We start from the raw sequence: 17522 nt of genomic DNA, 5'->3' as shown, positions 1-17522 counted from the left end.
TAAAGTATAATAAAATATATATATAATTTTACTGTGTGTAAACTATATCTTAATTTCTAAAATGTAATTTATGGTGTTGAATCAATAAAACCACAGAATCCTTTAAAAAAAAAAAAAAGATTTAGACAGAGCCTTTGAAGAAAGATACTGCATGTTCTCACTTGTAAGTGGGAGCTAAATGATAAGAACTTATGAACACAAAGCAGGAAACCACAGACACTGGGGTCTCCTGAGGGTGGAGGGTGAGAGGAGGGCTAGGAGCAGAAAAGGAAACTATTGGGTACTAGGCTTCACACCTGGGTGATGAAATAATATGTACAACAAAACCCCATGACACGTGTTTACCTATGTAACAAACATGTACCCCTAAACCTAAACTAAAAGTAAAAAAAAAAAAAAACAAAGAATTCATCATCACAAAATTTATAATTAATTGTTATCAAGCATTTGTTGCACGTCTCACAACTGAGATGTCACACCAGGTGTGTAGAAATTTCAATCAATAATTGATGACTCTCACTTTTAGCCAGTGACCATAGTGTTGCCTAGTACTACATTAGTTGGTACCACCTTCACGAAATAGTATCACCTGCATCCAGGTGTCTACAGAGTACAGCCAAATACTGAATGAGTATTCAAGAAGATTGCTTATGCCTCTGAGACTGGAAAAATATTGCCAGAATATATATATATATTCTGCATCAACTAAAAATACAAAAATACTAAAAATACTAAAATTAACTGGGCACGGTGGCGTGTGCCTGTAATTCCAGCTACTAGAGAGGCTGAGGCAGGAGAATTGCTTGAACCCAGGAGGTGGAGGTTGTAGTGAGCTAAGACCACGCCGCTGCAACTCAGCCTGGACGACAGAGACTCTGTCTCAAAGCAAAACAACTACATATATATACATACACACACACACACACACACACACACACACACACACACATATATATATATTCTGAATATTGCCAGAATACTATATATACTAATATATAATATATAATAAGCATATATACTAATATATATGTGTATATATATGCCCAGAATATTGCCAGTATGTATGTGTGTGTGTATATATACACACACTTATATATATAAAATCCCATTCCATTATCTTCCATTAATTTGCTTTCCCAGGTTTTGAATGAAACTGAGATATATGTGGTTGTTTGGGTATTTTGTGACTCCTGCATAAACACCAGTTGTTGATGCTTTAATTTCTCTGAAATGGTTTCTCCTTTTTGCTTTTTGGGCTTGGTGGGTTTCAACAAGAATTCTCAGCATTTCAAATATGCTGAGATTTCTGTAAAGAGAAGAATAATTTTTTAAAAACCCAAGTCACTTAATTCGAGTGGTCGTGTTTTTAACCTGTGTGTGGTACCACCTGTGTCAAATGCAAGTTGCTAAGCAGATTTTTTTTCTTTTCTTTTCTTTTCTTTTTTTTTTTTTTGAGACAGAGTCTCATCCTGTCATCCAGTGGCACGATCTCGGCTCACTGCAACTTCTGCCTCTCAGGTTCAACCAATTCCTCTGCCTCAGCCTCCTGAGTAGCTGAGACTATAGACGCATGCCACCATTCCTGGCTAATTTTTGTATTTTTAGTAGAGACAGGGTTTCACCATATCGGCCAGGCTGGTCTTGAACTCCTGACCTCGTGATCCACCCACCTCAGCTTCCCAAAGAGCTGGGATTACAGGTGTGAGCCATCGTACCTGGCCACTAAGCAGATATTTTAAAAAAGAAAACATGTGGTCTCTTGGGCAGTACATATATATACACATACACTAATACATAGTATTAGTATATATATAATATATATGGTTTTATATATATGATATGTATTATATATAAAATAATCATATATATTATATACACACACACACACACACACACTAAATGGAGTTAATGATGAATTCTAATTAAGGGTTAACCAGAAAACAAATGTAATTTTGATTTACTGACTTCCAAGAATTCATAAGAAAAGTCTGGGAGTCCTGCATTTGATAAAATTAGACTTCAGAATTCAGACCATAAAGGACACTCAATAAATTTATGATAAAATATTATCAGTAATGCCCAGAGGCAAAAAAGCAAAAAGTAAAATATTCAAAATATTATTCTGCTAAATGTGTCTCCCTATTAGGATACACACTTTTTGAAGGCAGAGATTTTTGTTGCTTTGTTCATTTTTGTATCCCTGCTACCCAGGGTGGAGCCTGGAATGCAGAGCTGTTCAGGCCAGGCACCACGGTGGTTCACATCTGTAATCCCGACACTCCGGGGGGCCAAGGCGGGTGGATCACTTGAGGTCAGGGGTTCAAGACCAGCCTAGCCAACATGGTGAAACCCTGTCTCTACTAAAAATACAAAAATTAACTGGGCATGGTGGCGTGTGCCTGTAATTCCAGTTACCAGAGAGGCTGAGGCAGGAGAATCGCTTGAACCCAGGAGGCAGAAGTTGCAGTGAGCTGAGATTATGCCACTGCAGCTTAGCCTGGATGACAGAGACTCTATCTCAAAACAAAACAAAACAAAAAAATAATATTTGTTGAGTGAGAAAATCAATCAATCAGCCTAAAGCAAAATACAAATTTAAATGTTGGGGAAAAAGTAGTTATACATTAGAGTCTGGCAGATATGTATTTGTCTTGCCTCATATATTTCAATTACTATGCAAAAAGCAAAGATTCAGGATTTTAACAAACTTTCTGGTAACTTCCAATTATTCCTATGTACAATTTACATGCAAGGGTTCCTTTTTTCTAATTTTCTCAATTCAGTTTTCCTGACCCTTGTCTAGACATCATCACTCAGTCATACTTGTAACCAAAATTTTCACCAGGAAAGAAGGCAGCATATGTAAACCCAAAGGGAGAGAAAAGTCCAAACTCAACCAAATACAGAGATGTTTCCTTGGCTGGACATTGTAATGAATGAACTTCAAAAGCATTTTCAAGGCTACAGACCACAATTATTTAATAATATTTTTTTACAAACAAAAACTCACAAATCAGTACAGCAACTTAACAACCATCTAAATTACGCCTAAATTTCAAAACACAGTCAAGTCAGCTGACATACGTGGCTTGACGGGGACTCATCTGTAGAGGAGGTTAGGAGCCCCATGACTGCTAAGCCATGCCATAGAGTAAATATAAAGGCATAAACGCATTTTCAGCTAGTCCCCTAGGCCAGTCAGGTAAAGAGCATTTGCGATCACATATTTTATTTGCTTTTGCAAATGAGTTTTGCGCACATGAATTTTCGTAAATGAGTCTATGGGCCCTAAGGAACTTTCAGATGGGAGCAAACAAAAACGTTAGTTTGTTTTGTTCACATTGTTAATATTGGTGCTGCCTTTACAAGAGACATAATGAAAATAAACTACTGCACCTAGGGAGCCTCAGGGAGAACAAAGATTTAACTCCTAGAAATTATTTGTTTTTATTTGTCCTGTGCACCACAGGATAGGGCTTCCCACCATTTTCTCACCTGGCAGAAAGCCCTCTTCATATTCTAGAGAAGTAATTTTCATCTGCAAAAACTATCATGAAATTAAATATCAACAGCAACAACAATGTATCTAACATCCATCAATATGTGCATGCTCAACATACACAAGGAGCTTGAGCTCAAAAAACTTGATACAGAAAAGAGCTAAAATTCCCAGTCGCCAATAGCAGCTAACAGTCTTGGGCCACTAGAATGAAGAGTCACAGAGGTAGAGTCTCTAAGAGCCACAGATTTCATCAGATACATCTTGCACCTTGTTTGAAAGGGACAGAACACAGTTAACTACTAGGCCCTGATCTTTTTCAGAGTGATAGATGAAGAAGCGTGATTATCCTACAGCTCATGGCCCTGTGCAAATTAATAGTGGCATTCATTTATTCACCCACCCATTTCACTGTAACAATAACAACACTATAATAGTTCATTACAGGGATTATGTCATAAAATGCTTATCTTACAGAGTCACTAAATGACTATTCATCTCCTCACTTAACTGTTGAAGAAACTGAGGCTTACAAATGTAATAATCTGTCCAAGATCAAACAGCTAGTAAGTAGAATAGTGCGGACTCAGAGGTAGGAAGGCTAGCTCTAGAGACCCCACTCTTGACCAATACATATCAGTACAATGTACTGAGTACCCAACACGGACCCAGCATCAAGGTTTGGCCTCCATTTCCTCATTCAAAACAGGGAAGTAAGGCTTCTCACATCGTGAGGATCAAATGAGAGGTCATCTGTAAAACATCCTGGCCAGTGCCTAGTGCCTAATAGGTACTCAATATGGTTGATTCTCTTCCTCCAGGTGTATAAAAATGAATAAAATTTCATCACTTCCCTGCAGGGTTGGGAACAGGTCTGGAGATGACAAAACAGCACTGTTCCATGTAAACCATTCACCTCTCAAGCAGGACTTGTAGAAGTAATTCAAATCCTTCATGTTCATGAAAATCATTTTAAAGTAAAAATACTCATACCTCTTTCCCTGTGAAACACATTAGAATTTGGTGCAACTGTTGTCCTTGTCAGTAAGTGATACAGGACCATACTGCGTTAATGTTTTCCACAGCTGTGGGAGCCACACTATAATCAGACAGCATCCTACTGAGGCATTCACACACATCTAAAAAACCCACCAAGCCCAAAAAGCAAAAAGGAGAAACATTTTCCAAATCAATTTTCCCTTTTGTCTTTCTTTGCAACTCTCAGGCTCCCTTCCTTTCAGCCATTGAGCTGCGCTTCAGGTAGAGAGAAACGTTTGGCATGAAAATGATTATCCCATAAAGCCTGAAGTCTTTTAAATCCTTATAAGAACTGTGCATTTCAAATCTGCTAAGACTTCTGTAAAGAGAAGGATAACTTTATAAAAACCCAAGTCACTTAATTCGATTGGTCTTATTTTCGACCTGTGTGTGGATACCACCTATGTCAAATGGAAGTTGCTAAGCAGATTTTTTTAAAAAAGAAAAGACGTGGCATCTTGGGCAGAGAAAGATATTTGCATTCTACAAGAGAAGCACTCTAAAAGTCCCTAATATGACCTTCCTCAGAAACTATCCTACTCATCTGGGAAATGACCCCAATACTACAAATATTTGGTTTTGTTCTACTTTTCAATTTACCGCTTCATTTCAGAGAAATTAAAGCATCAACAACTGGTGTTTATGCAGGAGTCACAAAGTACCCAAAGAGCCACATATATCTCAGTTTCATTCAAAACCTGGGAAAGCAAATCAATGGAAGATAATGGAATGGGATAAAATTAGCTCAGTCAGGGAGAAAACATATTCGCCTTCTAAGGTGCCTCTTCTCAAAAGGGCAGAGAAACGAAAAAAATTAAAGCTTGGTTTCACATCACAGTAGAGCCTACAATTCATCAAGGTGACTATCTGTCAATGAAACTGATGAGGAAAACATCATTAATAAGAAAAACTTGCAACCCCCCAGTTAAGTTTTTTCCCTGTTAAGAAAGCATAACCTTCACTTCCATTCTTCCTCTACCTTCTACTTGTTATGTTTCCAATTAAGATTCGCCTATCTAAAAATAGGTAATGTGGCACTCACAACTCCTGTTAGTAATGTATTCCTTTAAGCTACATTCTGAAACCAAGCAGGATCCATAAATCATGCCTCTTCTCTCATGAAATGAGAAATGCTAAGGTCAACTGAAATTTCTGGAAAGGTGGAGAGGTAAAGCCACCCCAGTTATTTTTCTGCAAGTTGCAATAATTGCAAATGCCTCTTAGGAAAAACTCAGCAGCAGTAATCCCCTAGCTCAGACACAAAGCTAAACTGTCACAGCTCCCTGCAAGCGGAAGAAACCCCAGTTCGTTCAGTACTGAGCAGTAGGGCGCGAGAGGCAGGGCAGCAAAACAGCTCTACTCCAAGTCTGCAGTCTACTCTTATTGGTCTCTGATCATCCATCTCTTTCTTTTTCTTTGCAGACCTATGGCTGAGTCATCTAGTGAAAGAGGAAACTGAGAAGACCTCCTAAGAAGTGAGATACTGGCTTGGAAATCCAATATGTTCATTCCAAGGCACATCCATTCCATATTTACGTATCTACTCAAATATCTTAAAATGCACTGTATGTTACCAAATCTCAGTCCCAAAGGGCTTTGTTTTGACATCATGTAGTACTTGGCGGTATAAGCAGGAAGAGGAGGGGTAAAAAAAGAAAATGCCCTTCTGTGCTTTGATGAGAAGAGAAGGTTAGCATCACCACCACTGCATGTAAAAGAAGAAAATTCTCTGTCTCTCTGATGGAGCTGAGTAGAATATTCACAAGCTCACCCAAATTGAAGGTGCCTGCTGAGCTGGTGATTGCACTTTTCAAATATGCTAGTTCTCTTTTGGAGCTGTTTTGTTTTAGGGTCTCTGTTTAGCTGTGTACTTACACTCAGAGCAAATGAATCACAAAGGGTGCAATTTTATAAATCAAAAAAAATCAAGAAATAAATAGGCTAGCAGCTAGTAAAAACCAGAGTGACACATTCCTGGCAATTAATTTTCAAGCCCCAGCCCAGCTGTGTTTATTTCCATTCATTCTATGTCTCACGAGGGTCAGGCTTTGGGTAGGAGGAGAAGAGCATGGGGCCTGGGAGAGAGGGAAAAATCAGCACATGGAATGGAAACATGCTACTGCCATGCCAGACCCTGGCAGATGTCCCCAACAACCTGCGAGAAACAGCATGGTTTTGCAGTGTCACAGGGCTGGTTTGAGTTCTGAGTCCATAAAGTTCTAAGTATATTGAATACTACAAGGATTGTGCATTTCAAATATGCTGAGAATTCTGTAAGGAGAATAACTGTTACAAATGGCAAGTCACTTAGTTCTGTCACTGTTATTTCCAGCTTGTGTATGAAACCACCTGTGTCAAGTGGAAGTTGCTAAAGCCACTTTTTTTGTTGTTGTTCAGAAAACAAAAAAGAAAAGGGTGTGGAATTTTGAGCGGACATTTAGATTCTACCAGTGGCATTCTTGAAACCTCTAAAAGTGACCTTACTCAGAAACTATTCTGGCCATCCAGGAAATGACCCTAGAACTATAAATATTTGCTTCAGTTCTACTCTTCAATTTACTGCTCTATTTCCAAGGAATTTGAAGCATCTATACCTGGTGTTTTATGCAAGTGGCACGATCAGCTGTGTAACCTTTAGTAAGTTTCTTAATGTCTCCCTTCCCACAATGTGGCACAGTTGATCTATGAAATTAACAGATACAGCAAGAGTGATGGTGTGTCACTTCCAATGCTAGGTTATAAAAGGCATTATAGATTTTGCCTTGCTCTCTCTCTTGGATCACGTGATTTGGGAGAAGCCAGCTACAATATCTTGAAGATATTCAGGCTACCTGGTAGAGAGGCCATGTTGCTAAAAACTGAGGCCTTCTGCAAACAGCCCTGTGAGTAACCATATTGGAAGCAGGTCCTCTGGCCCCAGTCAAGCCTTTGGATGATTGCTTCGCTGGTCAACAGTTTGCTTTATGATTAGGGTTCTACATTAGGGTTCCCTAATCTAGAACCCTCCAGCTAGGCTGTTCACAAATTCTTGACACTCAGAAATTATGTGAGATAATAAATGTTTGTTGTTCTAAGGTACGAAATTTGGGGATTGTTTTTTATGTAGCAATAATTAATGTAGTGTAAAAATCAGACAGAAGTCAGGATTGCACAAAAGCCTTGGCCAAGGGGAGTGGAGACAGCTGGCAACCAAAGGGTAATAAAATGATTTGGAGCATGAGGACAGACAAAAAGAAGAGGTCATTTGAAGTGAGAAAATAACAATATTATCAAATATTTATATAGCACGTGTAGTGTTCTAAGTTTTGTTACTATATTCACTCATGTAATCCACATAACAATCCTATAAAGTAGTACTAGAGTTATCCCCATTTTACAGATAAAGAAACTGAGGTACAGAAGATTTAAACAATTTGCCCAGGTCACTCAGTTAGTAAATGGTAAAGCTGGGATTCACCCCAGGCAGTGCAGCTCCAACTTCTGACACTTAAAAACTTCACACGCTGCCTCTCAGATCTAAAGAAAAACAGGAAATACAGCCAATGCCTTTATGTTGTCAGCGGTCTGAGTAAACCCCATACCTTTGGTCTAGAGTGTTTGACTCTTGTTTTAATAAGGATAATAAAGTACATTGTATAGCAATGCCCCACTTACTTCACTTAATCCTTTAAACAAACTCCCAGGAGAGGCAGAAGAGATATTTTAATCTCCACTTTACAGAGGAGAAAAACTGAGGCTAAGCAATGTTAAGGGATGATTTGAATCCCTGAATTCGAAATCAAATGAGTTTTCTTTGCAAATTAAGGAATTTTCCGGCTCTAATTTAGGTTAGAGTTGGAAATTCTGACATGCTGAAACTCTCTTGTTTACCTTACCTATTGACAGTTGTAGTTGCCTATTTACATTTCAGATTCCATGGATAAAAATACATAAATCAAAGAGGAAGCAGCCCCATGAGAAGAACATGAGGTTCATGTGCTACCTTACTTTCAACCAGGAGTAAGTACATTCATAATAAAACACAATCACAATAATATTCAAAATCATTTTAAGCAAACAAGAGTGGCATAATTAAAGCTAGAGCTCAGGGCCTCTTTCCAAAAGAATAAGATGGATTGAAATAACTACCACCATCCCCACGAAAAATATAATTAAATTAAATATGCATGTATATCGTTGAGGAATAATCATTGTAACAGCCCCCAAAAGAAAAATGTGTTTATTTCCAGTCAACTGAAAAAATGTATCATTGATTGTTCCCCCAACAATATAGTAATTGTGAAGTCCACAGAAATGCAGCAAAGTTAATGCTAAGGTTCAAATATGAAGGCACCAAAGACAGAAAACTGGACAGTTTCAGACAAACCTAACAGCTACAACATCGCAGTCACAATTTCCTCTTCCTTCACATGCCATCTGCCCGCCACGCACTTCCATTTCCTCTGAACTGCAAGTCTATATGCACATCACATTATCTAATCATGGAGTACTTTTTTCCTGTTTATACTAGAATTTATTTTATTTGGGCGGGGGAGGAGAGGTGTGATCTGTGTGTTAGACATTCTCTCACAGATGATTTCAGAAACAGTGTCCTCTCGATCCAGGGTGTTCATTCTCAGATCTTCTATGAAGAATGATATTTGCACTAATGAATGTTTCCTGTGCTATTATTGGTGAGGCAATTAGGCCTTCCCACACTCATGTCTGCAGGCGGCTGTGGGCCTCTGGGTAATCAATCATGTTTCTCGGCAGCACTGTCAATCAGAAGCTCGCCTGAGTGGCATCTATTGACAGTTCTCAGCATGCCGGCGCTTTCCCGCTCCCTCTCCTCTTTCGGGCTCATGGTAATACAGACTTTGAGCCTGCTGTTTTTTCATCATAGAGTGGAATTTTTTCATTTTTCTCTGCTTGTGTTTATTCTTCCCCCCTGCTTTATCCTTTCAAGAATATCACAGAAAATATAGTATTCAACACGAATCCCCCAGAGGGCTTCTTGGCTGTGGTTTCAATATATATTATTCTGTATTTCATTTCTTTCCCTTCTCCTTACCTTTAGACGCCTCAAACTACATCCTGCCAACCCCTATTACAACCCCAAAATATCCATACTCCATCTTTCTCTGCATTTCAGACCACATGTTTGACTTCTTCTCATTGTCCAGAAAGTCTTAACTAATGATCAGCAGGGAAGGGAATCGAATTGTTCTCCCCATCAGCATGGTCCCTAATTTTATCACCAAACTATATTTGTGAGGACCGCCTATGCCGGATTTTTCAAAACGACCCCAACCTCAAATGATCCATTCCTTGGACAAAGTGGTTCTAAATGTCAGTTTGGAAAATCAGGTTGTTGCACCCTTAAATGAGATTATTTGAAGTAATTATGGTATTCACATCATTCTCCTTCATGTACTCAGAAAACCATCAGCACTAGAAAAAGACCTATTTCAATTAGAAACTGCATCCCTGTCTCCTGTAAACTGAAGGGAAACCTTACCTGCTACATGGCAGCCTGGACACAACTGCGAAGGCCCACGTGGAATTTGTCAGTGTCTGTGCCCCACCCCCGCCAGCACCACAGCAGGCACATGAGCCCACAAGTGACACACAGGACTGTCTCTCTCTTATCCATCCTCAAACTCACACTCAGAGAAACCTTAGCAATGACAGCATACAGGGCATTAAGGAATGATCTTTGGCTCTACTTCCCACAAGTCCTGGGTTCGTGCTTTCCTGATTTAACTACCTTTGGTAGGCACCTTCCTTGGTCCATCCACTCACAAGAAGTACTGGCAATCTGTTATTAGTATTTTGGCAGCTTCCCATGTGCAGAAAAAAAAAAGGGAGTGGGGAGGAATATGACTGCTTTTTATGAAATCTCTCTGTAAAGAGGAATGTAGGTCAACACAAAATGCTTCTGTATATGCAACAGCCCTTCAATGGGAAACTAAACAGTTTCTTCCAAGAATGTTTTCAGCTACATTATTTGATAAAATGGCACATAAACAATGGTATTAACATCACTAAAGAAGAAAACAGTAGGTCCACTGGAAATGGAAGACAGCCTGTGGAAAAGGTTGGGGGAGATGTGTTAATAATGTAAGTGACATTTACAATCATTGGTCATGTGTTGGGCTCTGTGTGAGGTACAGCACATGCATTCTCTGTTTTAGTCCTTACTACAACCCCGTGAAATGGGTCCTATTGTTGGGCACACTTCCCAGATGAAACAGCCATGGCACAATGAGGTTGCACACCGAGCTCGGAGCAGTGGAGTGCATATAAGCCGAGACTGTCGGAGTCCAATGCCCCAGTTTTTAAGCCTGCCGTTATCCTGTCTAGTCAGTTTGGTCTCAGCACCATCCAGGGGAGAGGGCTATAATGCCCTGGATTCTAAACTCTGTTAGGTAAATATCCTTTGCTTTGACTCTGCAGCCACCAAGTAGCCTAAGGTTATAGTCCTGCCTCCTCTGCTATCATGACTATAAGGATGGTTTTGTGAGTCCTTTGAGGGTTGTTTCTCACTATAAAATGATGAATTGGCCATTTCCTGGCTCTCTTGGCCTCCTGAACATTCAGTTACCAAGAGTCAAGCCCCTTGAACCTTAGCACTCCCCAACCCTCTAAACTGGGTCCAGATCCTGGAATGCCCCAGCTCCATCCAGCCCTCTATTATATAAATGTCCATCAATTTCTCCATTTTCTATTTTTTTCCCTACAGATATCACACCTTCATTTTACTCTTTAGCTATGCAAAGGTGGCAAATGCAAAATCTTGTTAACCCTTTGAGAACCTCGCTTTCCATCATTTTGACTATATGCTCATTTTCTGTCCTCTCCATATAAATATATTTTCTTTAAAACCAAATGACTCCTCATTATCAAAGTTCCATGAAACTAGTTGACTCATATATTCTACTTGTATCACCACAACATCAGCTTGCCTTTGTTTAGCTTTTGAATTCTATCAAGAAGAAATAAGTAACACTTGAGCTAGTCTCTTAGTCTTGGCTCACTGCAACCTCCGCCTCCCAGGTTCAAGCGATTCTCCTGCCTCAGCCTCCCGAGTAGCTGGGATTACAGGCAATTGCCACCATGCCTGGTTAATTTTGTATTTTCAGTAGAGACAGGTTTTCTCCCTGTTGGTCAGGCTGGTCTGGAACTCCTGACCTCAGGAGATCTGCCTGCCTCAGCCTCCCAAAATGCTGGGATTACAGGCGTGAGCCACTGCACCCAGCTGAAATCATGTCATTTTATACACACACACACGTACACACACACATATATGAAACATATAGCATCCACATATAAAATACAATTTCTGGCCAAGCACAGTGGCTCACACCTATAATCCCAATAGTTTGGGAGGCCCAGGCAGGAGGATCACTTGAGCCCAGGAGTTTGAGAACAGTCAGGGCAACACAGCAAAACCCTGTCAAAAATACAAAAAGTAAATTTTAAAAATTAGCTGGGCATGGTTGCACACACCCGTAGTCCCAGCTACTCAGGAGGCAGACTGAGTGACAAAGCAATCTACTTTATCTAAGGGAAAAGGCTCTGCCAGGCATTGAGCTTCTACCATGTTCTGGCAGGTCATGCTACAAAGAAACTGCCCTGCCCACACCGCCTCTAAGGATCCACCTATACAGTCATGACCTGATTCCACAGAAGAAGCCTGTGGACCAGGGGGAGCCAATCATAAGGCTCACAACCATTATCAGGGCCTGAGGTGAAAACGTGAGCTCAGCTGGTCCGAGTCCTCTCTTGGCAATTTAATCAGGAAACACTGGGAGATGGGGCTAGAGGGGTGGTGGTACTGAGGGTAAGAAGGGAGCCTGAGGTTGGGCTTGGGCTAGGGCAAGTGCATGCTGATATTGCAAGAGATGGAAATTCACAGTAGAGAGGGCAAGGAAGGTGCTTAGAACAGAGGAGATGAGAATAGGCATATGTGAAAGGGCATGTGCCATGTGGTCCTGGTTTTCAAGAATATGGTTTTCCTAAATGTGGTAGAGAAAAGAGGAAGGATGCCTGGGACTTGGGAGGATGAAGGGAAGAGCACCTAAGCATCAAAGGAAGCTAGGGATGCCCAGTGAGAGGTGGGATGAAGAATCTTCTCATCAGTCTTAAGCACCTGTGTGTCAAATTCCTTTTTATAAAAAAAGCTCATACTGAGACCCTCTATAATGTACATAATGTCCTAAACTTTCACCAATGACAAATTTGCCTCTCAGGACAGTAAGTTTCACACCTACTCTCAATTGGGGTAGGACGAATCTTTCCCTTACGAGGTATGGATTTACATTTTGTTCTGATGACAAGTTTCCTGTAGCTGATCCCATACCAGACAGAGGAAAGAGAGCATTGTGATGATCTATGAGTTATACTAGCGTGAGTAGAACAAACACAGGCCTAACCACCACTGCATTTTTCTAAACGTGGCCTACAGTCAACATACAACATCGCAAACACATCCTGTCACTACCACATAGCATCATGTACTATGCACAGTCCTCACCCCGAGAAATGAGGTCCTCCTCTTCCATCCATAACCCCTGCAGTTTACAGGAAATTTTCCTCTCCATGTAAAGCAAACACATGTCTTTTCTATTACGGCTCCTTAAATGAGCCCTTTCACCATTCTTGCTGAATCCTCTACTTTCATTGGGGAAGCAGGAGATTGAAGGGAGTTACTGAAAAGTCAAGGCTAAAGTAAAATTAAAATGAAAACACAGTTTCTGAGACCTGCAGAGTGCACAGAAATGGTCTTTGTCTTGGTGGAGCTGGGAACACAATGGTGTAAATGTAGCTCTTGGCATGTGGCCCGCAGGTCTCATTATTTTACAATTATACCCAGATGTCAAACATCAATGTTGGCATTTAGAGCCTACAGAGTTGGTGAGTGTTTAAAATGGTTCACGCCTGCCTTCTGCAAAAGTTAAAGTGAAGAGATGACAGGTTTGTTTAACACAGCATGTGTTTTTCCTAACTAGCCAGTGACAAGAAAGAGTTATACAGGTACTTACTATTTATAACCCATGGCCACATCCACAAAATACTTTCTTCTCTGTCGATAGACATTGTCCTTAAATCCCTTAAACACAAAAGAGATTAAGTTATTTAACAAAGTGCTGAAAATTAGCTGCAGAAGACCTAAAAGAAAATCACTGTGGTGTTTATTCAGTGTTCAATTCATATGTAAATCGTATCCTAGGATGGCCATCTTGATGACACAGACAGAAACAAATTGTGCTTACAGTAAAACTTCATTAAATTGGGGCTGTACTAATTTAGGATGTGTGGCAATTCAGGCTAAAGTTTACCTTTCCACTAAGTAAGCAGAATAACTTAGTTGAGCAAGTTGATATTGTAAACAATACCTTTAGGTTTTCAAACATCATTTGCATGTAATTGATCTTAATCACAAATTAATCCTATCCTATTCCTTAAAACAGATCCCTTTAACATGATTATTCAGTAACTTCACCTAATTTTAATTGCTTTGTATAAATAACTAATAAATGTGACATTTATTATAAATCCTATCATTTAGAATAATCAACACATTCCCAAATCAGTATGAATTAAAGAGGTTTTGCTTTATTTTATGACTACAGCCACGTAATGCAAAATCGATTTTAGGGAATTCATGCACAGGATAGCAGCCTAGCACCATTCCACTCTGACTTCTTACAATTCTAGTTAGTCTTAGCCAACTTCAAGATTTTTATCCATCATCATCCACTGGGGAAATTAAACATTATGTCTGTCATTTTTCAGTCAAGTGAAATCCTTCAGAGAGGACTTCTTGGTTTACTCAAAAATCTCTCCTCTTGTCAACAGACTTTCCATTTTCCTTTCCTTTAAGCACTTTCAGACAATCAATTCTTTCCAGGGTTGTTTCTTCCAGCTGTTGGAAGCTCAGAAGGAATTGTTGCAATTTGACTCCTACCTCTACGGCCCTGCAACCTGGAAGGATAACCAGAAAGCAATGGCTTCCTAAGAATGGAGGCCAGGCAAGGAGACAAGCCACTGGGATCATGCTATTGGAGAGTGAAAGAACAGGGTGAGGCCCACAAAGGCCTAGACTACCTATGCTGAACCTAAGACAGTTCTGCAAGATGGGCTGCCCAAGAGGAGCCTCAAACTCATTAGCAAATTGCCCCTCGCTTGCCTGGCTGAAGAAAACTGGCCTCGAGGCTAGAAATCTTCACAGGGCTATCTGCTGGACAGAAATGAAGAACTTCCATTGTCAACAACCTTTCTTTCAGGAATGACAAGAGAGTTACTAAGAGGAGGAGAGAGAAGATGACTCGAGACCACCTTTACACCATGTAGAAATGAAGTATCCTCTGTCCAAGAAACTAGCACTTTCTTTTACTGTGAATTGGGAGTTTTTAAACTGGGGTTCACAGACAGGCTTGTGAAGTCCTAAAATGTCTATATAAAAATTTTTACAAAATAGTTACCACTGTCCTTGAAGTTTGGGTATTTGGCAAAAACAATAATAATAATAATAATAATAAAATAAATAGTTACCACATTCACAAATAGATCTGTGCCCTTTAGAAAAGGTCTCCTGCTGTATAGGGTAGACGCAGTAATGCTAGAAAGTACTTGTTTCAACACTCACTAGTAAAACTACTTGAGATGGTAAAACCAAAGAATTCTAAGCACCTTTATTATTCAAAAAGAAAACAGGCCATGACAGAAGGAAAAGCGTCCTGTGAAAAGCATAGCATCTGTTCCCCGGTTCCTGCCAGACTGGACACCATGGTAACGGCATCATAATCTGCTGGGCCTCCTGAAGAATCTCAACTGCCTCTCTTCTGCAAACACCTGCACCTTTTCCAAGGACGCAAGAGAGTGATTTACTCATCATGCCTCATTAGCTTAGTGTGGCAGTGATTACGCAAATGTTGTGGGCGATCCAAAACTTCCTGGATTGAACCATGTACTGGCAAAGTAAAACAGGGATGCTAGCTGCACTAGTAGTGACAGAGAAACAGCATTCCTTGGCCATCCATTCTGAACTGAAGCCAGGGATAGGGTTACTGGATAAAATACAGGGCACTCAGTTACATTTGAATTTCAGATACACAACAAATAATCTTTTTAGTATAAATATGTTCCAAGTATTGCATGGGACATACTTATACCCTAAAACTATTCCTTCCTTATCTGAAACTCAAATTTAACTGGGCATCCCAGATGCTTATTTGCTCAATCTGGCAACCCTAGCATCCAGAGAGTACCCACCCTCCCTCTCTCAATTTAAATCAAAGGAAATTGAAGACCCAGCCTGAACTCCAAAGTGCTCAGCTAAATTTCTGTTGACACTCAAGTAGCTATCCCAAATAGGTCAACCTTCACAGAATATTAGAATCACCTGGGAGCTTTAAATAAAACATCAAACCTGGCTACATTCCCAGAGGCCCCAGCATCAGTACTTTTTAATTCTCCACATGTGATTTGAGTGGAAAGCTAAGGATGAGAATCACTGAGCTAGAACATTAATTAAGACATTAGTTCTCAAACTTTAGATCTCGTCAAGGTCTCCTGCAGATACTTTTAAATGCAGATCCCTGGGCCATCCCTGAAAGTTCTGAATCAGTAGGCTTCAGATGAGCATCAAGATATTGTATTTTTAACAAACACCTTATGAGTGAACCTTGAACCCCACTTCGAAAGACCTTCCCAGTCTAGATGCTGGCTCCTCAAAATGTGGTCCCCAGGCTCTCTGGTACAAGCCTTATCTGGGAGATCACCAGAAATACAGAATCCTAGGCCCTACAGAATCATTGTCTGATTTAAAAATGATCTCGGGAAAAAAATTTTGCAATCTACTCATCTGACAAAGGGCTAATATCCAGAACCTACAAAGAACTCAAACAAATTTACAAGAAAAAAACAAACAACCTCATCAAAAAGTGGGCAAAGGATATGAACAGACATTTCTCAAAAGAAGACATGCATACAGCCAACAGACACATGAAAAAATGCTCGTCATCACTGGCCATGAGAGAAATGCAAATCAAAACCACAATGAGATACCATCTCACACCAGTTAGAATGGCAATCATTAAAAAGTCAGGAAACAACAGGTGCTGGAGAGGATGTGGAGAAATAGGAATACTTTTACACTGTTGGTGGGATTGTAAACTAGTTCAACCATTGTGGAAAACAGTATGGCGATTCTTCAAGGATCTAGAACTAGAAATACCATATGACCCAGCCATCCCATTACTGGGGATATACCCAAAGGATTATAAGTCATACTGCTATAAAGACACATGCACATGTATGTTTATTGTGGCACTATTCACAATACCAAAGACTTGGAATAAACCCAGATGTCCATCAGTGACAGACTGGATTAAGAAAATGTGGCACATATACACCATGGAATAGTATGTAGCCATAAAAAAGGATGAGTTTTTGTCCTTTGTAGGGACATGGATGCAGCTGGAAACCATCATTCTCAGCAAACTATTGCAAGAACAGAAAACCAAACACCGCATGTTCTCACTCATAGGTGGAAATTGAATAATGAGATCACTTTGACACAGGGTAGGGAACATCACACACCGGGGCCTATTGTGGGGTGGGGGACAGGGAACGGATAGCATTAGAAGATATACTTAATGTAAATGACGAGTTAATGGTTGCAGCACACCAACCTGGCACATGTATACATATGTAACAAATTTGTATGTTGTGCACATGTACCCTAGAACTTAAAGTGTAATTTAAAAAATATAAATCATGCTGCTATAAGGACATATGCACACGTATGTTTATTGCGCACTATTCACAATAGCAGGCTTGGAACCAACCCAAATGCCCATCAATGATAGACTGGATTAAGAAAATGTGGCACACATACACCAAGTAATACTATGCAGCCATAAAAAAGGATGAGTTTGTGTCCTTTGTAGGGACATGGATGCAGCTGGAAACCATCATTCTCAGCAAACTATTGCAAGAA

At 40.0% G+C, this 17522-nt stretch overlaps 1 protein-coding gene across 1 annotated transcript in view; it reads right to left on the bottom strand.

Annotated features, from left to right (window-relative positions):
- Positions 1-17522, bottom strand: part of TPH2 (tryptophan hydroxylase 2) — a 97992-nt gene that overhangs the window by 68829 nt on the left and 11641 nt on the right. Inside the window, exon 5 of the mRNA XM_003906783.4 lies at positions 13561-13628. Coding sequence (XP_003906832.1) covers positions 13561-13628 — 68 coding nt within the window. The remainder of the gene's footprint in view (positions 1-13560; positions 13629-17522) is intronic.

Source organism: Papio anubis, chromosome 9, assembly GCF_008728515.1.
Source record: "Papio anubis isolate 15944 chromosome 9, Panubis1.0, whole genome shotgun sequence".
NCBI classification, from domain to species: domain Eukaryota; kingdom Metazoa; phylum Chordata; class Mammalia; order Primates; family Cercopithecidae; genus Papio; species Papio anubis.
This window is presented reverse-complemented; position numbering and strand designations above follow the sequence as displayed.